Source organism: Haliotis cracherodii, unplaced genomic scaffold (genome assembly GCF_022045235.1).
Source record: "Haliotis cracherodii isolate W230 unplaced genomic scaffold, xgHalCrac1.p SCAF_3, whole genome shotgun sequence".
NCBI lineage: Eukaryota > Metazoa > Mollusca > Gastropoda > Lepetellida > Haliotidae > Haliotis > Haliotis cracherodii.
In genome coordinates this window covers 19,471,766-19,499,529 of record NW_027266286.1, presented here as the reverse complement: position 1 = coordinate 19,499,529, position 27,764 = coordinate 19,471,766, and the positions used below count along the sequence as shown (strand labels likewise).

At 39.5% G+C, this 27,764-nt stretch overlaps 1 protein-coding gene across 1 annotated transcript; it reads left to right on the top strand.

Annotated features, from left to right (window-relative positions):
- LOC139475738 (baculoviral IAP repeat-containing protein 7-like) lies at positions 1-27,764 on the top strand. Its single transcript, XM_071258930.1, has 9 exons — positions 1-296; positions 3,744-5,382; positions 6,066-6,229; positions 7,125-7,182; positions 10,157-10,303; positions 12,296-12,436; positions 15,125-15,184; positions 17,067-19,156; positions 19,973-27,764. The coding sequence occupies exons 2-8, from the start codon at positions 4,302-4,304 to the stop codon at positions 17,261-17,263; spliced, it is 1,848 nt and encodes a 615-aa protein (XP_071115031.1). The 5' UTR covers positions 1-296; positions 3,744-4,301; the 3' UTR covers positions 17,264-19,156; positions 19,973-27,764.

Here is a 27,764-nt window from a genome sequence, read left to right as displayed (position 1 = left end):
CGACGGAGTGTGATGTAAAGGTTCTCGAATCGTGACCTTGACGTCAACCCAGCAAGAAATGGAACCGCAAGTGCACTTCGCGATAACCAATCATATTTCGTAAGAGAAAACGCATGTAAATAGAGTTGGGGATTACCACATTTCAACCAACGAAAGTAGTTTGACGCCGCATGAAAGCATTGAAAGCAATCAAGGAAACATCAAAGCATACGGAACTTAGGAGCCTGTACGATATTCGGAGACCTGACTCTAGTCTGTTAATGTTTCAAAGATAAACACGATATGATTTATCTTTGGTAAGTACACCAATATAATAATATGTTTTATTCATTCTAGCCTAAATATTTAAGAAATGCTATCATATTTCATGATTCATTATCCGCGTTTTAGCCGTTACAGTTCTTTCTGTCACAGGCAGATATGGTCTTCCCAGCAGAGAAGCAGCCAATCAGAGGACAATAAGAAACCCGTGTTGTTTGGTTTTTAATGTTTGGATCCCGGCCGTTATTTCTAAGGTCTCTCCGCGGATGTTCGGGCGTTATCGCAAGATGTGTCAACTTCCGCCGGTTTTCCATATGGCGTGGAAGACTGATTTTAGTAGATGTTGTGAACGCCTATGTAAGTGGATACAATAGAGAGCTGTATCCAAACTGACAAGTGTTTTGTTGTTGCTTAATGCATACACAACTTGAAATGGTGACGCTTATCCGTTAACATCATATTATGCATAATTAAAAAAATTACATAGAGATGTAGATATAGTGGCCTTTTAGAGAATTCAGGTAAACAAACAGCTAGGTGATAACAAACTTTGTTAATTAAAATGTGAAAGTGGAGATAAATCACTTGACTAATGATTTTCCATAAAATTGTATTTTCGGTTCTGCAAGGCATTGTTTTATAGGCAGAAATAAAGATTACAAGATCTATGGGCGGCCATTCGGTCAAAAAATACAAAGTTGGAAAAAAGTTCGCATTAGGGTCAAATATTAGAAATAAAGAACAAAATGACACTAATAAAGGTAAAAATACAAAACAAACAGATGCCGGTTAAACAAATACAGAAATAAAGGTCAAAAGTATGCAATATTAATAGTCAAATGTCAAAACGTCATTAGAAAAGAAAGCACATGTACTGTACGAACCAATGTCAGTGAGCAAGAAAGGGCATTTATAACAAAGAACATCAGTGAGCACTAAAGGACATTGACAATAAAGAACGCCACATGGCGCTGCAATTTGCAAATCATTCAGAGTTTAATCGGCTTTTTCTGCCGTGTATATGATATAACTGCATGCTGAGGTGCACAATGTATCATTCCTCATGCACTCACCGTCTGACGTCATATATATACATGTATGTATAATGCATAATGTACACATTGTATATATACATGTTGCATTATAGCATCGTCACCGGTCAAGGGCCTTTTCAAAAATACAGTATACTGCGTAATCTGACATCCGCCTAATTAGTACATGAATTTAGTATACAACCTTCAATAAACACTCATTTAATGCTAAACTAGGATTGATCTACAATGATCCAATAATTGTTCATGCTTGGTGCAACACAAGGGTGCTATGAAGCCGATTTTTTGTTTCAGACGCACATTTTCATAACATCTGAGAAGGGAACGTTGTGCGAGAATTTGTTTTATTTAACAGCTTTTCGGAAACTGTGTGTGAACAAAATGCTGCCTAATACCTGAATGTCAAAAATATATATCAAATGGATTTATATGCATATGTATCCTCGTGTTGCACCAAGCATGTGTGAGTGAGTTGAGTTTAACCCCGCTTTTAACAGTATTCTAGTTATATCACGGCGTGTCAGCTTAATGTGGGAGGTAAGCCCGAAATGTAGGTCTCCGACGTTTACCACTTCGGTGAAACCCACAAGCACGGGTATGGTGCTGACAAACCTTGAAACATAATCGGGGCGAACCGGGATTCAAACCCACAATCATAGGTTTCTGGCGTGTCCAAGGGATGCAACTCTGCACAGCGAATCACAGCGCCTTAGACGACTGGGCCACCCATGCCCCCGCACCAAGCATAAACAGTTATTGGATCATTGTAGATTAATCCTTTTTTAGCTTTAAATGAGTGTTTATTGAAGGTTGTATACAAAATACATGTACTAATCAGTAGGGCTCGTACGATTCACTCGCGTATTCGATGAATCGAACAGTATCCCTTCATGAATTGAATTCGTTATTCGTGGTCACAAGAATCAAATATTTACGAAAAAAAAGAAAGAGTGTTTTTTACTAAAAACATCCAAAAGAGCTTATCATATGCACACTAAGATTTCTTCAAAGACTCTCTTATATCTTTAATTTGACAGTAATGCAAGAAAGAGTCAGGAATCTATCAAACTATGGAAAGATCAACATTGGTCAATCAGACAATGAATTTCTAGATACAACATCAAAATCAACTCTCAGTATGTAAGTAGCTAACATCAATCAACATATATCTGGCATATATTTAAACACAAAGTCAGGTTCATTTGTGGTTATTTTTGCCAAATGCTATATGCTTTTTTCAGTCATTGACTATAGTGGGTCATGTTTTCATTGACTATTTAATAATTATGTTAAGCCATGTATACTGCAGTCAGGCCATAAACAATTCCAGGTGATAAGATTCTGTTAGTGCTTTGAAGCCTGATGAATGCAATAACTCTCGGTAATTTTGTCGCAATACTGTCAGACATCCATGTAGATGAAAAACAAGACCTGGGTCTTAGACATGGATTAGCAATCAGCAATATGAGGCAGTCAAAAGAAATATTGAAGTCATTCAGAAAAAAATGATTACAAGACTTTTTGGAAGTTGGACAGTATGGATTCAAGATAAAGCAGAAAGAAAGAGATTTGCCCCTTTACCATGCTCTTAAATATCTTCTCTGATAATGCTGATACTGCTTGACTAAGGAAGCTGAAATTATGGTGAAAGTGTTTGGATTATGTACATAAGCAAACATACAAAGTAAACCCGATCCCAGAAACTTACTGAAAATATTAGGATTATCTGATGCCACATCACATGTACATGTTTCTTTGGCATCGTGTATCATGGTAGGAGGTAGATAAACCTGGTGTGTTTTCAATGTAGAGGTTTCACTTTTTGATTTGATACCTGTAAATTTTGCAAATTTGAAACCTCACACTATCTTCATTTGAAACCTCTACATTGAAATTGAACACTAGGTTTTTCTCCTAAATATGCTTTCGGAGAAATAAACATGAAAAATGCATGACAAATTATAAATCTATTAACACGCTCAATCGGCAGTATGATTAAAAAACTGAACCTTTGAAAAGGTGAGTGAGTGAGTGAGTTGGGTTGCACAGCGAATCGTGGCGGATGGGAATTAATTTCTAAATTACAACTGCTCATAATCTTACTGATGGTAAGATAACATCAAGAGCTTGTCATGTTTGTAGATGATTCAAGGTGACTCTTCTTTTTGGCACATTTAAATTCCAAAGGGAACACCAACACATTATAATGAGTGCCTTGTGTCCCATTTAAAAAGAAAAACAATATCTATCTCTGCCCTTGTTTGATCTTTCTGATCTCATGTTATATTAAGAAAAATCCCTCGTCGCGAATAGCTGCAAGATCCTGATGTGGCGTAGAACAATAAATACTCACGCACTCATGGAAAAAAACAGGTTAGCTCCAGATCTTTGAAGCTCAGTTTTGTAAGATAGTTATTAATTTGTTTACAGGTATTTTGCTTCTATTCCCTTTCACAAATGGCAACATGGTACGGCTGGATAATGAAAAGATATACAAGGAAGACATAAACCTCTTGGAATCAAAGGAAATAGATGTGTTCATCACACCTGGTTCCATTCTTCATGTGGTGTGGTGCATGGTGTGTCCACATTCCACTATAACCCTCACTGAAGCTTCCGATTACCCTGCTATAGATGGTAGTTTCATTGATGCTGATGAGGAAATTATTGTCCCAAATCCAATGGTCCAAAACAAGGCGAGATCACCTAGAAAGAAAAGGTTTCATTCAAGACACATGAAAAGAGGGTGTTCTGACAGAAAAAGGGAATACAAGCCACCACAGTACCCTACAAAAAGAGTACAGGTCGACAGGCTTACCAGAAGGGATTCTGGTTTCATATTTTTCAGCAAAGATACTTCAGATCAAAGAAGTGAACTAAGTGAACGAATTGACGAGTTGGATCACGTGTGTCTGCGTGATATACATTTCTAATACCTTTTAAAGTTATCCTTCTGTGTATATTTATATATAAGTGTGTTTGTTAATCATGGCTTCAGCAGTGTCACTAACTAACACCTACTTTCAGCGTCTTAATAATGCACCTTCATTTTCCCCAGGTGAAAACCTGAAATATGAAGCTGTGAGGCTTCAGACATTTAGCAGTTGGACAATGTATGAAAATGCTAGACCTATTCAGTTAGCAAAGGCAGGCTTCAGTTATACAGGTATTGATGATATTGTCAAGTGTTATTCCTGTGATATCACAAAAGGTGGCTGGAAACGAAACATGATCCCAATGCTTGTCCACCAAGAACTCTCCCCAACATGCATTTTCTGTCTTGGCAGCGACAATATGAATATCCCAATATATGTCCCCGAAAGTGCTGAATATCAGCAAATTCAAGAGAACCTGCATCGCCAATATTGTGGCCCTGATGCATCGCCATACATACCGTCGGCTCTTAGCAGTCGCCCTCAAGACAGTCCAGACTATTCCAGCGCCACCTTCAGGCAGAATCAGGCAACATCAGCTCAGACAAACTTCCCCGTTGTGGCTACAGACTCTGGGGCAGCAGAAACAAGTCGCCAGGCTATTGGCACGGCCGGAGGACTCGGACTCGGACATGATTCAGAAGCTACTCCAACCAGGGAGGAATTTGCACCTATGAAGAAGGAGGCCAACCGATTCTCCAGCTTTGATGCCAACTGGCCAAGACAGAACACTCCAGACCCCAGAGATCTGGCCCGAGCTGGATTCTACTTTACTGGGACTGTTGATCGCGTTCAATGCGTGTTCTGTAGAGGAATACTTCGCAACTGGGACGAAGACGATGTCCCTATGGAAGAACATAGGCGCCACTTTCCTATGTGTCCTTATGTCATGGGGTTGGATGTAGGAAATGTTCCGGACCCAGCCGCTATCATATCTGCAAACAGAACATCTGAGTTCATGAACGTCACCCAGCCAGCTGCTGTGGTCAGTGATGCCAGCCTGGGGATTGTCACTGACCGGCCCAGACACCCACAGTATGCAGTGGAAGCTTCCCGAGTCAGCTCCTTCAGAAACTGGCCCAGTGGAAAGGAACAGACACCCCAGATGCTGGCCAAGGCTGGCTTCTTTTATGCTGGTAAGTATTTTGCTTCTACTTTATGGTAACTGCAGCTATTTTTAATCAATGGAAAGTGTGTCAGGACATGACATCACTTTATTTCAGAGACATCATATTTGATAAGCCTGCAATGTACCACAGTGAAATGTGCAAATATGCCTATGGTCATGAGACCCGTGAAGATCCGGGGTAGAATAAGTCTAAAGCAACCCATGCTTGCTGTAAAAGGCGACCATGCTTGTTGTAAGAGGCGACTAACGGGATCGGGTGGTCAGGCTCGTTGACTTGGTTGAAACATGTCATCGACCCTAATTGTGTGGATCGATGCTCATGATATTAATCACTGGATTATCTGGTCCAGACTGGACACACAACACACACACACACAACACACACACACACACACATGTCCATGCAACGTAACATCAAATTGTATAAGACTCATCGGTTATTTTTTAGGTTAAAGTTGCAGCCAGCACTTTGATAACACCTAGTTCTTAATGTTTTAAGAAAAGTGACAGTAACTGACAAAATGCACATCTTTTTTGTATTTTTAAATCAAAATGAGGTAACATTCCACTGAAACAGAGCAACTGCTGCATAATTTAGATTGAAGTTTGTGTCAGTTATAATGTAATGGAGGTTCGTGCACTCTTTAAGTTCCATTAATAATAAAGGCTTTTTTTCTTTCAATGACACAGGTTTTGGAGATAGCGTGAAATGTTTCTACTGTGATGGTGGTTTGCGCACATGGGAACGTGGTGATGATCCATGGTCTGAACATGCGAGATGGTTTCCCCGTTGCCCGTATGTTCGTCAAGTCAAGGGAGACAACTTCATCCAGACTGCCCTTGGAGGACGAGAGGTAGCTTGTTATAGTACAACCTGAGCAAGCCTTTTGATAATGTTCTGTTTTAGAATGTGTCCTCTTGGATTTATATCAACAAATAGTAGCTCAGTTTATGCAGATCTTTATTGATAATTACCTGTAGTTAAGTTTGACTTCCTTGGATCCACCGTGAATATGCTGTGTCAGAGCTCCAGATAAGCTGCGTATCTGTAAAATATGCATCAGAAATGCAGAAATACGCAGTAAAATCAAATCAAAGCGTATCAGATAAGCAACAAACATTACAGATACGCTACAAAAAAACTTGTGCGTATCATCAACATATTGTGAAGTAACCTTGCGTATTCGATTAGTAAATCAGCAACTTATTTTGAAATAATAAATGGGCATTTCCTCAACCTTGCCAAACTCCAGGATGACAGTTGTATCGTGATCATTTGCCATCACACTTACTTGTGGAAGTATCGTGGTATTTTTGAGTCCTATAAAGCTCTCGAACCCACACCACACCAGTTTGCAGGAACTAGATGAATAGTGTTTATAAATATTTAACTTAAATACCCACATGTGTAAAGACTTGTGGGTAACAGAAATTTGAATACCCAGATAGAATTACTGATACCCAATGATTCTAAAATGCATGGGTAAAATACCCACAACACCAAAAGCTTATCTGGAGCTCTGTGTGTGTTATCTGAATGTTTCATCCATCTGTAATACAGGTTCATTGTGGAAACTAGGATTGTCTTACTTACTGGCTGTGTACATGAGGTCTTCAGGAACTAGAATGAGCTCGAAAGCTCGAAAGAATACATCAGGCATGTTAGGTTGCTGTGTGCTTGGACCACTTCTCAATAATACTTTTTTAGGATTCATTTCCCTGTATTAATCCAATTTATATATCCATTAGCCTGCAACGTCTGCATCTGGCAACAGCACGTCGTCCACGTCGGAAAAATCACCTAATGGTAAGTACATTTATATACAAGCTCAGTAACAGTAGTGACAACTGCAACTGTTGTAGTTTTACATCTCTAAAGTGTTTAGTTGCCATTACCAGCCATATGGCCCCGATCTTACCAGCCATATGGCCCCGATCTTATCAGCCACAGGGGGCACGGGGGGCCCAGTCGTCTAAGGCGCTGCGATTCGCTGTGCATCCCTTGGGCACGCCAGAAACCTATGATTGTGGGTTCGATTCCCGGTTCGCCCTGATTAGGTTTCTAGGTTGTCAGCACCATACCCGTGCTTGTGGGTTTCACCGAAGTGGTAAACGTCTTAGACCTGCATCACTTCGGGCTTTCCTCCCACATTATGCTGACAAGCCGTGATATGACTGGAATACTGTTAAAAGTGGCATTAAGCCCAACTCACTCACTCACTTATCAGCCATATGGCCCCGATCTTACCAGCCATATTGCCCCGATCTTACCAGATATATGGCCCCGATCTTACCCTCCATATGGCCCCCATCTTACCAGCCATATGGCCCCGATCTCACCAGCCATATGGCCCCGATCTCACCAGCCATATGGCCCCGATCTTACCAGCCATATGGCCCCGATCTCACTAGCCATATGGCCCCGATCTCACCAGCCATATGGCCCTGATCTCACCAGCCATATGGCCCCGATCTCACCAGCCATATGGCTCCGATCTCACCAGCCATATGGCCCTGATCTTACCAGCCATATGGCCCCGATCTCACCAGCCATTTGTCCCAATCTTACCAGCCATATGGCCCCGATCTCACCAGCCATATGGCCCCAATCTTACCAGCCATATGGCCCCAATCTTACCAGCCATATGGCCCCGATCTCACCAGCCATATGGCCCCGATCTTACCAGCTTTATGGCCCAGATGTTGAAATACTTTTGTGTCTTCTTTCGTAACTCTGTCACTAAGTTTAGGAGTTGCATTTCAGATCATTTCAAATAAAACAAATCTCAACATATTTATGACCTTGTGTCAGTTAGTTAGCTTTAGCCAGTTTAGTAGTTCACCTGACTGAAAGTCAAGTGAGTTTTTGTTGGGGTGCATTGCCTGTTGTTTGTCTGGTTATCCATCCATCCTTATTTTTTTCATTTTCAACATCCCCTCGGAAATAAGGAGGCCTATGGAAATAAAACTAAATGTATGAATGATACCAACTAGGGTGCCTCTACACAGACTTCCAATCTGATTTTAACATGGCTGCGATGATGGCTATATAAAAAAATGTCATTTTTGGTCAAAACTGTGTTATGTATGGATGTATCATTATGGAAATTGATATGTTATCAGGCAAATATGTTATTTTTTAATAACATAATATGTTTGTTGAGATGTTTTAATTTGTGATCCACTTATGACCTTTGACTTTCATGTACCCCTGTTTTACCAGTGTTACTGCAATTTCAACATTTGCTCTGAAACTACAAAGCCAATTGTCTTTATGTGAATGATCTAAGCTATAGTGTCGCTAGAAAGTGCCAACAGAATTCTGATCCAATTTTAAACATGCCTGCCAAAGTAGCCATCTTTTGAAAATGTATTTAAATTTGGTATTGGTGTAGTTGGTAGTGGTACATGTATGTTCAATATGTGGCAGTATTATAATTTTGATCTGGATTCCATCTTTTTTTCCACATAATAGTTATAATAATAGGCTATTTATATTGCGCATATATCCACACTACTCGGGCATGCTCAAAGTATGATTATTACCCTGGTCAGTGGATCAATGTGCACTCAAGAAATATTCTCAGCTCCCTGGGGAGTTTACAACCCAAGCTGCCTGTTAGGTGCTAAAGGATTAACAACCACTTTGCCATCTCATCCTACTGGGTACCCATTTACTGCTGGGTTGACAGAGGCCCATATTCGAACAAAGTCACTTGCCCAAGTAGACGCCACATGTGTTACATGTGCTTCAGTGTGGGGCAAGGACCAACGCCCTAGAAATTCTCAGGAACCAAGCTGCCGAAAGGCGGTCACCCATCCAATGACACTCCGCGACTAATGTTGCTTTACTTCACCTGATTTGTGACCTGTGTTCTGTGCACAGGACCCTTCTTCCGCCTGGGTGTCACCAAAATGAAAATTACTGTCATGGGTCCCAAAGACCAAAGTAGACCCCAGTGCACACTACCCTGCCACCATGTTTAAATCAAATTACCTGCTTACATTGGAGCAAAGGTGAAAAAAGGGCTTTTGCTTATGGTTAGGATGGAAACTAAACTTGACTTTGAAAAGTAACTTTTTTGCTAGTGACATTAGGAGAGGCTGCTGATAAATGGTCCAGGCAAAGTTCCACAATCCTACACCTGTTTTTGCCAGTGTGACATGTTTGTCAGTTACCCCTTGGCTGGTCAAAACCAAAAGAGCTATTTCTTCAATCGTTGAGTCTAGGGCTTGGGATATGCAGCACTTTACAAAGGGGTCTGTTTCTTTTGACGGACTACTTAAAAGGTACACAAGCCTTGGACCCCAACACTGACCTTTGCATGCTTCAACCAAGTCAGTGAGCCTGACCACCCGATCCCGTTAGTCGCCTCTTACGAATTGCATAGTCGCCTTTAACAGCAAGCATGGGTTGCTGAAGACCTATTGTGCCCTGGATCTTCACGGGTCCCTTTGCAGTTGAAAGGTCCTAAATTTGCACTTTTATCTTGTTATAACCACTGGGAACAAGGTTTAGACTTTGTGTGAATGTAATGACCATGAAAACATCAAGACATCACTTTCTGCATGTAACATCGTTTGACCTTAACAATGTTACAAACAAAACCACAGAATCTTTTGCACAAGTTTTTCTTCAATGCACTATTGATTTTTGTTGAAGTGTTACAAAACTTCATAAGTCAGGTGAGGAGCTACAGAGCTTTGTGGCTCTATTTTCTTTAAGTAACATGCAAAGTTAATTCATTTGTAAGCTTCATAAAAAATGTATGTTTTCCAAGGTGCAACCAACACGAAAGCTGTGCGGACCGTAGACCCGCGAGAGTTGTCTGCCCGGATGGACAGCCCCATGGTACAGACAGTGCTGAAGATGGACATTCCCCGCGACCGGGTGGCCAGAGCCATACAGAACCGACTACAGGAGACAGGTACAGACAATGGCTGAAACACACACTGTAATATACTCCAGTACTGTCTCCGCAGTGGCTGTCAGCATTAATATCCATATTTACTTCCTGATAATGGAATGTGATTATTAATAAGGAAGAGAATATATGGATGTCAACTTATTTATTACAATGAGTTCACCTGATGAAGTTGTAAGCATATACTCCGAAACGTTTTGTTCCTCATAATAAAGAAGTTGACATCCATGTATTCTCTTCCTTATGTGAATCACTTCTAATGCCTTTCAAAGATGTGATTATTAATGTCCATCAAAAGCTGATTTGTAACTCATTTCTGGTGTCCCCCGCTGTGATATTGCTGGAATATTGCTAAATACTCACTCACTCACTCACTCACTCACTCACTCACTCACTCACTCACTCACACTCACTCACTCACTCACTCACTCACTCACTCACTCACTGATATGTGACTATTCACATTATCATTTGTTTAAATGCAGTTGATAATAATTTGGAACCAAATGTTCTTTTGCAGTTTCATTTAGTCAAGTTCATTGACAATATGTAGTTCAGTTCCAGTAAGTCATGAAATCTGTGATAAATTAATTGGCAATTATTTGACCTCATTTTCACAAATTTGTAGTTGGTAATGGAGGTAAGTGTAATTATATAAAGCAACAAAGGTTACCAGACAATACATCAACTGTTTTTTTTGTATTTCATCTTCATTTATGCTGAGGAGTATGGTAAAATATCACTTTGTGTTTTTTCATATAAGGATTGACAGTGTGTTTTTTTTTTATTCATTGAGGTATAAAACAAATGGCCAAACTGTATGGACCGGAGTAGAAGCTGTTGTTGTGGCAATCTCATTAAAATCAGATCTTAGTTCTCGCTACCGCTAAACAAAGATCTGAGGACATCCCATTACGGGTCACGTCAGACCGACCTTGGGCGAACTTTGACCGACCAATGGAATGACCAATCAGAAGGCAGCTTTCTCGTGCTTTACGTCACTAATTTCAAATTGGCGACTATGTTTCAAAACATATTTTGACAATTTTTTTAGTACAAATTTGAAACCTGAACAAAAGAACATTCTGGAATGGGTAAGGGATGGTCTAGATTGTATGGATTCAGTCGTTAAGCCCGTAACTATCGTTCGGAGTTAAAGTTTTCGAGGTTGCATGATTAGAAATCACATTCCGACTGTCACTTTCATAATCCTGTAAGCGATGCTCTGATTGGTCGGATGAAAGGTTGTTCTAACGTGACACCTAATGGGATTTCCTCAGATCTTTGTTTAGCGGTAGCGAGAACTGAGGTCTGATTTTAATAAGATTGTTGTTGTGGAATTGGGAATCCTGGGAAATAAATGTAATAACATATCAATTCAGCTAATCAGGAATTATAATGAGTTTAACCACATTTAAGGGTATGTGTTTATCTTTATTTACATGAAGGACTTTGAGAAAGATCATTTATATAATGTACTCCTCATATGAAGCTATAGAACACACAGTCTTTTCTTTAGACTTTAATTAATCTGTCATGCCATGTCATATCAATTATAGCCATACAAAATAAATTGTTATCCCTGATACTAAGTTGTGATCTCAACTGCTGCATTTCAAAGATGTGACTTCTGTGATGCAGGATAATCTGGCTGTGAATTCATGTTTGGCCATTGAGTCACTGAGACACTTTGGGCTTTCCTCACATGAGCATGATGCTGACACCTCATGATATAACTGAAATTATGTTCAAAGTGACATTAATCTCAAAGCCCTCACTCAAAGTTATGGATATTGACAGTAAGAATTAAGGTATTGTATTCAGGATATTTATCACCGATTTCATGACTGATATTGCCTGGTCTCACTTCTAGATAGAAGAGCATTCTTCACAAATTAACACAACTCAAGAAGGATGTCCTACCGAGCATCATTCTTTCAACAAGCAGTTAGTGAGAATATAGAATGTTCTCTAAACTTTGATCTGCACACAAAGGTGATGACTTTGCCTCACTCGAAGCACTGATGGATGCCATCTTCCATCTTCCTGATGGGGAGCAATCTGCTCCTGAAACAACCAAAGCAGTTGTCGGGGCTTCCAGCCAGAATGTCCCTGCTGCCGCTGGAGATGACATAGGTCAGTGTTGCATGCCGGGTACTAACATTCATTTGATTGTCATCATGTTTGTTTTATGGAATGTTTTCATGAAGAAAAGGTCAAATCTATATCAATCCAGTTCCGTTATTGTTAAGATGGTCAAAGGAGAGGTGTCAGACTGATCGTACTAACAGTTACAATAACAATGTTTAAAAATAAACTCGGGTGCTCTTTAACTTCTTTTGAGTAGCATATGGTGAAAGGTTTAAGGTTTTCGTTTTGCATTGGTTAGTTTTTGAAACTATGCAGTGCTTGTACATCAGGGATATATCATGTAAATCTCCTTTTTGCCCCTGAGAAATCTTTTTGTCAAGGTCATCAAAGTCATAGCCTGAAAGCAAGATTGTTCACTGTATAAGGATTTACTGACGGTCAGTGAAACTTAGGAGAATCAAGATTAGAAATATTCTTCACTCTCGTCTGTAAAAGGTAAAGGCCATAGTGAAGGTCATGCTTAGAGTATGTTTGCCATTTTCACCATGTTCACTAAAATACCTTTTTTTGCCTTTATTTTATATTTTTATAAAAGTCTTATGCCTGAAGTGCTTAATTTTTTGCAATACCTGTGCATTGATAACAAACATGACATCAGTGGAAGGTCACAGTGACCTACTTTCAATGATTAACATGCTATATAACTGTTGAATTCTACCTAGGGACATCATATTTAGTTTATATGCTCGATAGGTTTGGGGAATATTCTTGAAATACTTGCAACTCATATTAGGGGTGAATTTCACTCTTAGTCTTAACTCAAAATTGTTTTGCTTTCATGATGACTCAGGAACTATTTACTGTTATATGATATAATTGCCGTAATATGCACCCAGAGAGCTTAGAACACTGAAAATAATTCAACTTGTCAGAGATTGTAAGGTTGTCAAAAGTTAGTCAACGAAACCAAATGTTTTCAATAAAAGTTACCATGCAGTTATATTCCCCTTCTTCACTGCTGTTTTCTATCAATAATGTGCTTATAAAGATTACTTATGGTGAATACGGTATACCATCTTTATGGGGGAAACGTTGATGTGGTGAGGGTTTGAACATATCTATCATGTCTATTTATAAAATATATTTCATAAACTGGAAGTGATATCTTTCAACTCGAAGTGGTTGTAACTTTCTATTTAAGGTTGCAAGAAGAATAAAACTTTATGGTTTAACTGTACTTCATTGTATTTCCCAAACATTATTGTGTCCTCAATCTAGGAGAGATGTCGTCAGAGTGGAAATGCCTCATAGGTTCCTCATTATGTTAACTAGAGGTCAGATATGTTAGACATTGGAGGCTTGTATCGCAAAAGTAATGGTATCACATTGGAAATGCATTGTGGCATGTTAGGATTTCTGGAAACACTTTTCTGATTATTATCCCCCACCACGAAGTGGAAGGGGGATATAGGAATGGGTGCTGTCCTTCCGTCTGGCCGTCCGGCCGTCACATTTCGTTTCTGGAGCAGATCTTGAAAACCGTACCATATTTCTTCACCAAACTTGGCAGATCTAGTGGTGAACTGGTGCCTTTTGATAGTTTGGGATTTTTAAAAAAGTTATTTTTTGAGTTTCCATGGCAACGACATTGATTTAGACTGAAAATGGCAGTAGTCCTCGTTTCCGGAGCAGATCTTGAAAACCGTACCATATTTCTTCACCAAACTTGGCACATAGATAGATCTAGTGGTGAACTGGTGCCTTTTGATAGTTTGGGATTTTAAAAAAAGTTGTTTTTCGAGTTTCCATGGCAACGACTTTGATTTAGACTGAAAATGGAGGTAGTCCTCGTTTCCGGAGCAGATCTTGAAAAACGTAGTATATTTCTTTACAAAAAGGCCCAGTGAACATAGTTCTCAGGAGCTAATGCATTGAACACACCTGAGGCGTGTTCAGGAGGGCGGGCGCTCGCGATATTACGCGAGCGTGCGCTGTTGAACACAGCTAACCGCGCGAGCGCACGCGTGTACTCGCGATCGAGCCCGAGAGGTATTTCGCCTCGTAATCCAAGATGGCGTCGCACATTGAACAAATGTTTGCCTTTGGCGAGAATGGAACCGATGTCAATAGAATAATCTTTAAGACTAGATCTATAACCTCAAAAAGTTATTTTTGCATTTTCAATATATTGACCCGTGATGATCAGGGAAGACAATAGGTCTTCCGCAACCCATATGTTTGCCGTAAGGATCGAGTAATAAGACTCGCTGACTTGGGTGATGAATGTCATCGTATCCCCATTGCACAGACCGATGCTCATGTCGATTGCTGGATTGTCTGGTCCAGCACAGGGACATGTAACTAATAATAAAAATAAACACTTTGTTATCATGAACATCAAAGTATGAACACATCAAACTTATGATGAAATTAAATGTGTGAATCTATGACACTTGTGGACAGGGCTGTTTTGATTCCCGGTGACGCCATTTTGGATGCTGTGCCGCGAGAGCGAGTACGCGCCTTCCGTTCAGAAAGGCGTGATATTGCCTGACTGTACTCTCGCGCGGTCGCTCGCCCTCCTGAACACGCCTCTGACATGTCATATTGGCGGGGGATGTGAGTATTTCATGCTTGTTTTTTAGTGCAAAAGACATTTTAGTGTGAGTGGTGAGCTCTTGCTGGGGTTTTCAGTGTTTCTATATGTTTACAGCTATATGTTCTGTGTTGTAGGGGAGAAGTGTGATGACTCAAGTGAGAGAGCAATGGACGATGATGACTCCAGTGATGAGGGTAAGATTGATTGTTCACAGCCATCTTTTTGTCAGTCACAAATGACAAATGAGAATAACATTTAAACACAATTGAATACCCAATTGATGTGGGTTAAATATTTAAATATATGATATGCTTCAAGGTTTTGTCCGAGTTTTGACCCCAGCGACCATTACACTTGATGTTTAAACCATGTGGCTCTCATCTAAGGGAAATCATACGATGTATATCTCCTTTTATGCCCTGGGACCAATCATGTCAAAGGTGATGTTCATCCTCGAGGTCATAACTTGAAAAAAGAAGTTTAATAATAACTGAAGAAGCATTTCCTGTATATCAGTGAAATATGATATCTGAAAAGGTTGTGAGTATTAGGTCAAGGTCACGATAAGCATCAGTCAAAGTATGTTTGCCTTTTTCACCCAAATGCCTTTTTTCTACATATTTTTAAAGTCTTATGCATGTAGTTACCACATGACTTATGTATGTTAAGTGAGAGACAATTTTTTAATATCAAAAGTGGGTGACTGTGACCTACTTTTACATTTTCCTGAGGAAAGGGCATTAACTGAGTATAAAAGTCCAGTTTACACCGTTTTCAAACTAGGCTGGAATTTCCTGGCTCCATTGTAGCACCACCAGTGATTATTTCTCGTAATGTCTGTTCTATATCCCTCCTACTGTCCAGTCAGATTCTACCTCTCATATCACTTGCAATTGCTTCAATCAAAACGTCGGCACCCAGTCAAGATGATCTGATCGATAATCAAGATCTATATTGTAATGAAATGGGCCTTATCTCATGAAGTGCATCATTAAGCACCTTGATTAGAAGCACGACAAGGTTTTCAAAATATCGGTTGACGCCCAGTTGGCGTATACATGCTTTGTAAACAAAGTTGGACTTCCGCTGAAAACGAGAGAAGTGCTCATTTCTGGAGCAGAACTCCAAAACTGTTGAATATTTCTTGACGAAACTTGCTATTTTGATCAGTCTTGTGGTCAACTGGTACCTTTTGATGACTTAGGATGTTTAAAAAAACTGAACAGCATTATGTTTTTCTTCACTGAACTGAACATATCCAATGTCAAAGAATCAAATTGGTTGTGGTATAAGTAGCCAACTCCATTTCTGAGTTGCACCACAATGGGGGAATATATCATCTTCAGGTGACTCTTGTTAAAGATGGTACTTGTTCTTTCCTTGGCTGGCACTCAGCATTAAGTTAATAAAGCAAGGACTGGTCAGCTCAGTCAGTATACAGAGTCAGTTGGATATCCATGTCATATTGGTCTTGCAATATTAAACCAGATTAGTACAATTTGTTCGTTTATTTGTTGTTTAACGCCACACTTTTCAATATTCCAGCTTTATGACGACGGTCTGTAAATAATCGTGTCTGACCAGACAATCCAGTGATTGACATCATGAGCATTGATCTACGCAATTGGGATCGATGACATGCATAAACCAAGTCTGTGAGCCTGACCACCAGCTCCTGTTAGTCGCTTCTTATGTAAAGCATAGTTGCCTTTTACGGCAAGCCTGGATTGCTGAAGACCTATTCTACCCCGGCTCTTTACGGGTTAGATTAGTACAAGCAGCCACACACACATACCATGTAGTATTTTACTGTGACAGGCATACACAGATTCCATGATGGAGTGTTTTTGGCACTGCTTGTGATGATTAACACTTTGTCTAAAACACTTTTTTCGTGTTTTTCATAGGATCTTACCAAAATGTTACAAGTGATTTGTGATTTAAAATGCTTGTTTCAAACTTGTCAGTACATTCACCAAGCCTTTAATGAAACTATTGTTATTGTGTTACATTTATACTAAAATATACTCTTATTTTGTCATTTCTCGAACCAATATGATGATGTCCTGTTTGCAGATTCCCAGTCTTTGATGGAAGAAAATAGACAGCTCAAGGAACAGAGGCAGTGCAAGATTTGCATGGATGAGGAAGTCAATGTTGTATTTCTGCCATGTGGCCATCTTGTTTGCTGTGCGACTTGTGCTCCTGCCCTACGGAAGTGCCCCATTTGCAGAGCCAACATTCGTGGCACCGTTCGGACATTTATGTCATAATTGTACTGGAAAATGAAATGTATTTATTATAAAAGACAATCACATTAAAATCAGATCTTAGTTCTCGCTACTGCTAAACAAAGATCTGAGGACATCCCATTACAGGTCATGTCAGACCTACCTTTCGCCAACTTTCACCGACCAATGGAATGACTGACAAGAAGTCGACATTAGTCAATCAGAAGGCAGCTTTCTCGTGCTTTATGGCACTAATTTCAAATTGGCGACGCCTTGAAATATATTTTGACATTCTCGATTAAAAATTTGAAACCAGAACAAAAGAACATTCTGGAATGGCTAATAAATAGATGGTCTAGATTGTATGGATTCAGTTGTTAAGCCTGTAAGGATTCAGTCGTTAAGCCCATAACTATCATTTGGAATACGCTGTGTTAACCTTTTTACGAGGTTGCATGATTAGAAATCACAATCCAACTGTCACTGTCATGAACTGGTAAGTGACGCTCTGATTGGTCGGATGAAGGTCGTTCTGAAGTGACCCCTAATGGCATGTCCTCAGATCTTTGTTTAGCAGGAGCGAGAACTAAGATATCATTTTAATGAGATTGTATAAATGAGAACTTCATTTGCTTTTGTTCTGCATAGTTTTGCTGTTCTGCATTGTTTAGCTGTTCTGCATAGTTTAGCTGTTCTGCTTCTTGTCACTTGAGCGGAATATCTTGTGATATGATAGGTATCATGATCAACTCTAAAACCTCTTGCTTCAAACAGTCAGTTATTACTTTCATAATTTCTTTTTGACAATCTGCATACAACCTTTTTTCTGGCGGAGGAAGGGAAGGAACTCATTATGCTATTGCTGACAGAGCCTTGTTGGATTATGAATTTTGGCAAATTTGTTTCCTCTCAGCCATCTAGTAATTTCTCTGTTGATTGAGTTTGTTTGTAACATTTCATCATTCTTTGGGAAAATGAGAAATACTTTCTTTGTTTCTGCTAATAAATCTTTGCTCACTTATGCTTTGCTTCAACTGTCACACCTATAACTTGCTTTTTATTTCCTTTTGAGATTTTTTCAATAAAAAGTATATTTTTTGAACATTATTACTTGTGTATTCACTGATATTCTATTATATTAAGACCATACTTATATTATTTCTATGTCAGACACCTACATCACTTCGGGCTTTCTTCCCACATTAAGCTGTCGTTATAGAACTGGAATACTGTTCACAGCTGTGTTAAACCCAACTCACTCACTCACTTTGTTTTGTCTAGGATTTCAGAGTTTTTCAGTAAAAATTGTACATGGAGACTACAATTTATATATCTCTATGAATGATGTCCATTATTGTTTGAGGGATAATTGAGACAGGTTATTCTCTGCCGTAGACGTTTTATGTTCACATGAACTGGGTGGTTGTTTTTGCTGGTGGACTGAAGTCCCTGACTTCCGTCATAAGCTCAGTAGCATTTGTCAATTAATTATTTGAGTCAACTGTAAAAGAAATATTTCAATCTGTCCCCACAGGGTTGCAAAATAAACATATTTCTAAAAGCTTTCAATCACTTATCAGAAGGAGAACCTCAGCACTCATACACAGCAGTCGTCAATTCAAAATTAACATAACATTTTTAGTTATAACAAAATCTGTAAATACGCTACATGTATCATGTCAGTGGATTTTCTGTTCCTTCACGTGATTGTCTGATCACGACTCAAGTGTTTACATGAGTGTACCAAGAAATAAGTGTGGTCTTACATTATATTTCCAACTATACCTGTTTTTTGCATGTTTGCTCTGTTGTTTAAAGCCATGCTTGGCAAATGAAGTTCTGACAAATGTCTCTCAATATGATGTGCAAATTCACCCCTTATGGCATGAATGTCCGAACACAGTTCGTTTTCATGGATGACCAGGGATTTCACAGGTGCGTGAATGATTTGTGAGAATAAATTTTCGTAGATTTTGAAAAAGAGAAATTCCACACACAACTTTTCATTTGGCATGAATTTGTTTATTCAGTCTGTGAATCAGTTCATCAAAATGCCATCCAGTTAGATTTCATGGAGTAATCATATATTGTGGCATATCGAAATTTGTTGCAGTAATGAACTTTGTAGCAATAAGATACAATCTACATAATAAGACCACAGCAAATAACAGTTCTCTAAGATGCTGTGTTTCGTTGTGTAGAGTAAGGTCTCTTAGGCGAAAGAAAACATCTTATGGTAAGTTCAAATCTTTGATGTTTCGAGGTTTCATCAAGGGTGTCACCAAAGTGGTAATCATCTAAGATTAAAGGAACTATAGATGATATGCTACTGTTGCATGAAATCAGAAAATTCATGCTATGACATATTGACTATTGTAATGTAACTTCTCTTGAGCAGTATATTATGAACCAGTGGCCTTACACTAAATATACACCTTAATACACCGTGATATGACTGGAATCGTCAAGCGGTGTTAAACCAAACACAGTTGAGGAGTTGCATTCAGTCATAAAATGGAATGACAAGTGACCCTTCCAAAACACATTTAGTTTCTCATAACAATAATATTAAATTGAATTGAATTACGGCTAAGGTTGTGCCAGTCTTTTAAATAGGTAACACAGTGTATTTATTAATTATGTTTTGTATTTATTGTGAATGTTACCACGACTATTGGTGGCACCAACAGAAACCTTGCATGTTATTTTATCCCTACATTGCTCATATATCATCAACTTTATTTATCATAGGTTGGCACCAGTGTCAAATCAACTATGATGGAGACTGCCAGTGCTTGATGAGGTGGGATAGATTTTGCCATAATCTAGAAAGACACAACCTATTGGTTGCAGTGGATGACCCTTGTGATCGAGACAAAGGTCTATGTCCATGAAATCACTGTTAATCTGTAAATAAGGAACACATCAGACGAATCACTAAACGTCAGCAAGGGGATGAAGAAAACATCAGTTGAATTGTAGAAACAGGAAACATAGTTGGCGTCCAAACAACATAAAATCTTCTTCCATGCTTGAGCTTTTGGGGAGGCGAATAACCTACCAAGGATGGAACCTGCAGTTGTTTCCAAAACCAGTTTACATTAAAACAGAAACATAAGGATATGAAGATGTACAAAGGAGGGAAAACTAAATGGTCACTGAAGACATCACAGTGAAAAGAAAGACGCCATGAGGGTAGGTGTGGACATAAACAGAATTTTGTTTTCAACACATCCAACTTGGAGTCAGGATCATCAATAATCTGATGGCATTTAAACAACCTTTAAGCAAATTTCAGAATACTTCAAGAAACCATACATGATATGAGAAGACTTAGCCTGATATCCTACTTTACTGAAATTCCAATGACATACTCGTAACCCACACTGTTTCAAATGTCAACAAAGAAGAAACTGAAAACGAAGGTCTACAAAAGTGTATTAAAACCCAAACAAAAGCAAATCAAGTTGAAATGTCTGTCAACAAAGCTGTGAGTAGACATTTATTAATGTGTCTTAACTCCTCCCAAACTTTGAGTAATGACTTACCAGTGGCTGAAATGTATGACTGGCAAAAAGTGGGTCTTGTTTAAGTTTTTCTGGCAGGATCTCATCAATGAAGATGGGTACTCCCTATAACCAGACTTTACAAGAAGCTCTGGCAGTCACCTACATCCATGACCACTGATTTCGGGTTATCATAGATCACAATACACTCTGAGAATAATGCAGAAACTTAGAAAGCTCCTTTGGTGACTGAAGTTTGCAGCCAAACAAACCAAAGGATAAGCGTTAAAATACAAGTAATTATATATCACAGGATAGTTTCTACTACAACAGAAGAAAGTTGAACACAATGAATGTTTCTTTACCCTGTTATGTCGCTGTAACATGGAGAAAAAGTAGAAGAATCAACAATTTTTGACAAGGCCCTGCTTACTGTTATTCATACACAACCAGTTTAAGATAAAGAGTCTAATGGATCCCAGTATACTTTACCTTCATATCTGTGGAAGGTCAATCTGAGAATCAACATTGAGGTCTGGACGTGGAATGAGCAGGTGGCGTGATCAACGTGTGGTTCAATTATAATTGAGAGGGATTAAAAGGCATGCTTCACTGTATTTCTTGTCAAATAGCCTGTTACAACTTTTCTGAACCACTATTTTCTGCCTGATTGAATGTGGCAACAATGGGGTGCTTCATGAATCTACAAAAAAATCTGTTTGCTGTTGCTTACAGATGAAAACACTTGAAAGTCCTGATGTTGAGTTAGTGAACTCCACATCTTCTGCATCTACACAGAGTGTTTGACAAAACCAGTCCAAAATCAAGTCCAGACACCCTGCTGTCATTCAAACAGACAGTGAATGACCCATTCAAGAAAACCCTTGAAAATACCTTGCCCGTTCTGATATCTGTACGAAGTGCGCTCGGATGCACACAGTTGAATCAAGAAAGTTTTGAACATTTTGAGGTATTGCTCATCAGTCACATCTACCGTTTGAACTCAAAACATGTGCTTATTATTTCTACACTCAAAACACTTCTCAGGACACATCTCTTCTACCAAGACTGTCTCAGCATATGGAGATATGGACATTGTAAATGGACAACTATTATTATTACATGTGTATTGTTGTCATCATCATGATTATTGTTATTATCTAATATTTCACATCCTTGAGATTGATGAGAACTAGGCTGCCACAACTTGTTGTCTTTGATGTTGTTGGATATCAAGGCAAGACTTACTGGTCAAGCATCCAAATGCCAGATTGCACAGATCCATCATAATCATGCTGTATCAAACAATCTCTCAACCAGCTTTTGTGGACACGGTCTTTGTGAAGAATGTTGATGGAGAATTAAGGCTGACCATACATTCTACCCAATGCTCTATATCATTAATGCCAGGAAAGGTAATATAGCCACTGTGTTAGCTTGCCTTGTTGTTTCTGGAACATCGGACCTCTTGGTGAAGAGAAGAATATCATGTAGAATTTTAATAGTACTATATGAAAAGGAAGGAAGAAACAACCTTTTTGTCTGACAACATCTTTGTGAAGAAATGGATCCTCTAGAGTCATTATGAGAGGCAGCTACAGCAGTCATGAGTGTTTTGAAGCTAATGGCTTGGTATTGCAGTGGACTAATATCCTCAGCTGCATACCATTCCACTCTTTGCATAACTACTCTGTTGATATACATGCTCTCACATAACATCAGTTGCATCACCGTTATCTTATTCTGCTCTCCGGCATATCATCTGTATTTGCTAAGTGCTTCAGAGTGGCAACATTGATCCTGAAAACTATTTTAACTTTGAGAGGTGTAGTGGCCCTTCAGTATCTCATCGGGTGTTAACTTTCATTCAACAAACAGACCCAGAGTATGACTTGGTCCTTGGCATAGAAATGCATAGGCCAAACAGTAGACCGTGCTTATTTTAGTGTATTAGCCTGCAGCTTTGCAGCCAGGGAACAGCTTCCTGTACGCTATGCAAGTACCAAATCGGATTTATGAAGCCTGTATTGATGTATGAAATATTGTTGTTATGGGAAACTTCATAGGAAAGCTGAAGGGCCTAAATGCAATTTACATCATGATGCCATTACTACAACATTTACCGTCAGTTTTCAACACTTGTCCATCAGATAGATGTCAGGGCCCTTCATGGACTTTATGCTCTGGTGATGGAGGACCAATGACACTGATACATCATGGGATAAAGCTAAAGACATGTGTGCTATCGCTGATTATACTTGTGATACGTCCAAATTGATGTGGCTAATCACTCTCCAGATAGTAAAGTTGACGTGTTTAAACAGGTCCCACAAGTTTTTGTTCAGTCGTTTACAGGATGCAACACTAGAGACTCTCACACAGAACCGATTTCAGAGACGTCTAAAACCGTTCTGATGAGAGTGTCAAGGCCTCCTTTCAGAGCATGCTTTAGTCATGAAATAGATTGGAAAATGAAGGAAACTTAGAGGGAAGGATCCCCAAATCATTCAGAGAGCATAAGTCCAGTAAAGATGTGTTCAGAAGGGAAATGAGGCCAGCTGCAAATGACTTATTGGCTCACTGGTTTGCAAACTTTGACAGATCTTCTGAAAGCCTTCTGGTCTTTGATAAATATAAAAACATTCCACCGAAACAGAATCCATTGGTCTCAAAAAGCAAAATAGTGGTGAAAAATATATGAATGGATCTTTGAAAAGCAATGATGGCGCCAGATGTTCGCGAAAAGTAATAACAAGATATATAAGTGCGCAGCCCATTAGAAGTAGGCCTACAGTGGACCTGATGTCAAGGAAAAGGTTTGATGAAGGAAACAGATTGAAAATGAAGGAACAGATCAAGGAAATAAGGATGCTGTGCTGTAATTTAACCTCTTTTGCGTATGATTACCTGAAATATGTCGGAAAGACTTTGATGTATCATCTCAGTGTATCATATCAAACACAGTGTTATGATGCCTATTCATAAAATAGGCTTAAAATCTGGAAAGGATCTGAACAGATACAGGGAAATGTCTTTGAGCCCTGTAGTAGAGAAAATGTTTGAAAGGGTACTACTGCCGCATCTGACATCACTGAGGCAATGAAAGAATGTTCCGCATGTGGAATAGATGGCATACCAAAAAGACTTCAACACACGCTTCATACAAGAAGCAAGAAACTGTACACCACCACAGATTAAACGGGATTGCGTAGTCCATATACTTTTTGGTGTGCTATCAGCACGTCAATATATACTTTAAAGAAACCAGCTGTTTGACAAAATCGTCTACGACAGAGGACAGTCTATGATCATGGACTTAATTACTGGAAGTCCAACCCAAGCTGATGCTGTCGCCTTGGTCAGCTCAAGTTCGCAAACCTACACTTCTGAAAATCGCAGACCATGACAGCAAACAGTGATGTTTCACACTCTTTACCGCTAAAAGTCAGAACATGATCTTGACCTTCAGAAGCAGAAAAAGACATCTACACACGTACCAGCTGAGATGATGCTCCACTGAAATCTTATACCTTCAGGCAAGTCAGTCAAGCATGTTGGTGTTATATCAACTCTATGGAGAGGACTCTGGAGGCAAGCATGTTTTCCATGTCGCTTCAAGAGAGATGGTAATAGACGATAAAAGCTGCTGTTAGAATGTTCCTTGAGACGGCGTAGTGTAAAAGGATTGGAAAGAACGAAAGAATCGTTTGCTTTTCATTGTTGCACAAAGAGCTTGTCACCCAGCATGAACGTAAGCTCAGGCAAGTCCCTTGTGCTGACCCTCTGCGAGGTTTCTCATCTATATCTGTAGCTCCATGGAGATCTTAACGACGTTTTGAGTGGAGGGGTAGCCAAGTGGTTATAGAGTTCGCCCATCACTCGGTTATAGTGGGTATGGCTTAACGCCGCTTTAAGCAGTATCATGGCGGGGACACAGGAGAGCCCTGCAGGCATACGGGGAATGATAAACATAGAGTACCGATGAAGTGAAATGTGCAAAGACGTACAATCACAGAATCGGATCAAGATCATGTATACAGGTAGGATAACTTGATTGACATTTTATCACGAACATCACTCCATATTTGTTGTCGATTTGTACATACTTGAAACGTGGGGTGACTTACGTCCATTGTTTTGAGACCTCCAATCTATGTGCATCGCTCACAAACGTTCTTTTGGTGATCAGAGGGAGGTACATATACTTACGATTATTTACCTGTACCTCCGCTGAAATAGTTCTTTACAAAAATTGTAATGACCTATTTCGTAATTTGGCGGTCGGCAATGTAAGACCTCGACCTTTCCTCACTCCGAAGCACGACCGACCGCCTCCGTAGTCTAGTGGTAGAGCGTTCGCCTGGAGAGCGGAAGGTCCGGGGTTTGATCCCCGGTCGCGTCATACCCAAAAGACATTGAAAGATGGTACTTCTTGTTACCCTGTCTGGCGCTCGGCACTAAGAGGACTAAGCAAGGACCGGTCGGCTCGGAGTCAGTACAGTGTGTCTGAATGGGGGTATTCATGTTAAATTTAAGTTATGTGCGGCATGTTATGTCAGTGGGCTAACACTATAATCGGCATCAGTCCGGACAAGTACAAGCAGCCACACACACGCATACATGCACGTCGCTATATAAGTGCAATAATCCAAAAACCCAAGCATGACCTGAGAGTCATGTTTCATACCGATCTGCTCCTACATTCTTCCAACGAAAATATTTCGGCTTCTAGTTGAATTTAAAAAAATATGTTTTTGCAGCTACAGCTGAAAACATTTATAGTCTCCATGCAAACGGCTACTGGCCTGATTGATAGTAAACCAGGGATGTTGCCGATATTCATTGTTTTCACTTATATTTGTTTTCAGATTGCCTGGATTTTTTAAGATATATATTTGGATTTACTCATATTTTGTATAGTATAGTAGTTATATACATGTAGTATGGTAACAGATGTTATAGTTTTGGTACAGAAATGCATTGCCCCTACCCACTGGTAAATCAGTTAATGATTTCGGCTAAATATTTACAACTTCATGCACCTATTTAATATTTCCGCCTTATACACGGTCACTAAAGCAAGAAGCGTATCTTCTTTAATGTATTCTTTCAGTATTAATGTCGTTGTGCGATGGCTGCCTAATATAAGTGAATGTATATGCCACAAAAGTAACCTTTAATTACTTTTGAAGCAATTACATAAAATGCACATATTTTTATTGACAAAAAAGTGCATTCTGGGTTCCGACCTATATCTGTAGGAGTTGGCAAGTCAATACAAACTCTTGCCACTCGACATTAAGCCGGAATTCAAACCTATTTCTTGCTCAAGTTTCCCTTATTCACATAATCTAGGCATGCAGTTTAGAAATATGTCTATCATATTTTTGTATTTACGTATATGTTCCCAAATTTGTACTTAGGCGACCTGTTCTCCCAGAAACATTCTCTATTATTATAGTCATTATTGTTGGCTGTAAGGCAGCATATGTTGAATCTGTTGTATCAATTATCATTTGAATAAATCGACCCGGTTTGGTTTCGGGGGATATTGCGATCATCAAGTCCGTCCGTGCGACCGTCTGTCTGTTTTCCGTTGCCATAAAACTCCAACTGAAATTGGGACTGGTGCTTTGTTTCCGGAGCAACACTCCAAACCGTTGAATATTTCTAGATTCTATACAGATGAGTCTTGTGAATTTTTGATGGTTTTGGATTTTTTTATTCATATACTTTCGTTGTTGTTGTTTTCATGACAAGTTGGACTTGGAAATGAGGGTTGTGCTCGTTTCCGGTGCGGAACTCCAAAAACGCTGGGATAGTCAAAAATACTGAACATTATTATTTTTTTCTTCGCTGAAGTGAAGGCATTGAACCAGAAGTGGGGTATAACTAGCCAAAGTCCATTTCCGAATTGCACCAGACCGGGCAGGTATGTCACCTGATGATAGCTCATTTACTATTATTATGTTTTGTAATTGCAGTTTGTACTCACGCGTTGAATAACAATACACCATTGTGTGATAAAAGGTGCAGACATCACTTTTTCCCAATTGCGTGGATGGTATCAATCACTGGATTGTCTGGTCGATTATTTACTACAGACCGCCGTCATATAGCTGGAATATTGCTGAGTGCGGCGTTTAACAACCAACCAACCAACCTACAGTGTCCACAATATACAGACCCGTAGTGTCCACTATATACAGATACGTGATGTCCGCTTTATGTAGACCCGTAATGTCCACTATACACAGGACCATAGTGTCCACTATATACAGACCCTTAGTATCCACTATATACAGACCCGTAGTGTCCACTATATACAGACTCGCGGTGTCCGCTTTATGTAGACTCGTAGTGACCACTATATACAGACCCGTTGTGTCCACTTTATACAGACCCTTAGTGTCCATTATATACAACTCATAGTGTCCACTATACACAGGATCATAGTGTCCACTATATACAGGCCAATAGTGTCATCTATATACAGACCCGTAGTGTCCACTATATACAAACCCGTAGGGTCCACTATGTAAACACCCGCAGTGTCCACTTTATACAGATCCACTATATACAGACACGTGGTATCCACTTTACATAAACCCGTAGTGTCCACTATATACAGACACGTGGTATCCACTTTACATAGACCCGTAGTGTCCACTATATACAGACACGTGGTATCCACTTTACATAGACCCGTAGTGTCCACTATATACAGACACGTGGTATCCACTTTACATAGACCCGTAGTGTCCACTATATACAGACACGTGGTATGCACAGACCCACAGCGTCTACTTTATACAGACCCGTAGTGTCCACTATACACAGGACCATAGTGTCCACTATATACAGACCCGTCGTGTCCAAAATGCACACCCACAACGTCTACAATATACCGAACCACAGTGTTGAAATCTACATAGCCATAGTGTCCGACCGCCTCCGTAGTCTAGTGGTAGTGCGTCCGTCCAAAAAGTGGAAGGTTAGGGTTCGATCCCCGCCCACGTCATACCAGAAGACTTTAA

Coding starts and splice junctions, on each gene's coding strand:
- LOC139475738 (XM_071258930.1), top strand. CDS start 4,302: ATGGCTTCAGCAGTGTCACTAACTAACACCTACTTTCAGCGTCTTAAT. Junction 5,383..6,065: donor GGCTGGCTTCTTTTATGCTG/GTAAGTATTTTG, acceptor TCAATGACACAG/GTTTTGGAGATAGCGTGAAA. Junction 12,437..15,124: donor TGCCGCTGGAGATGACATAG/GTCAGTGTTGCA, acceptor TCTGTGTTGTAG/GGGAGAAGTGTGATGACTCA.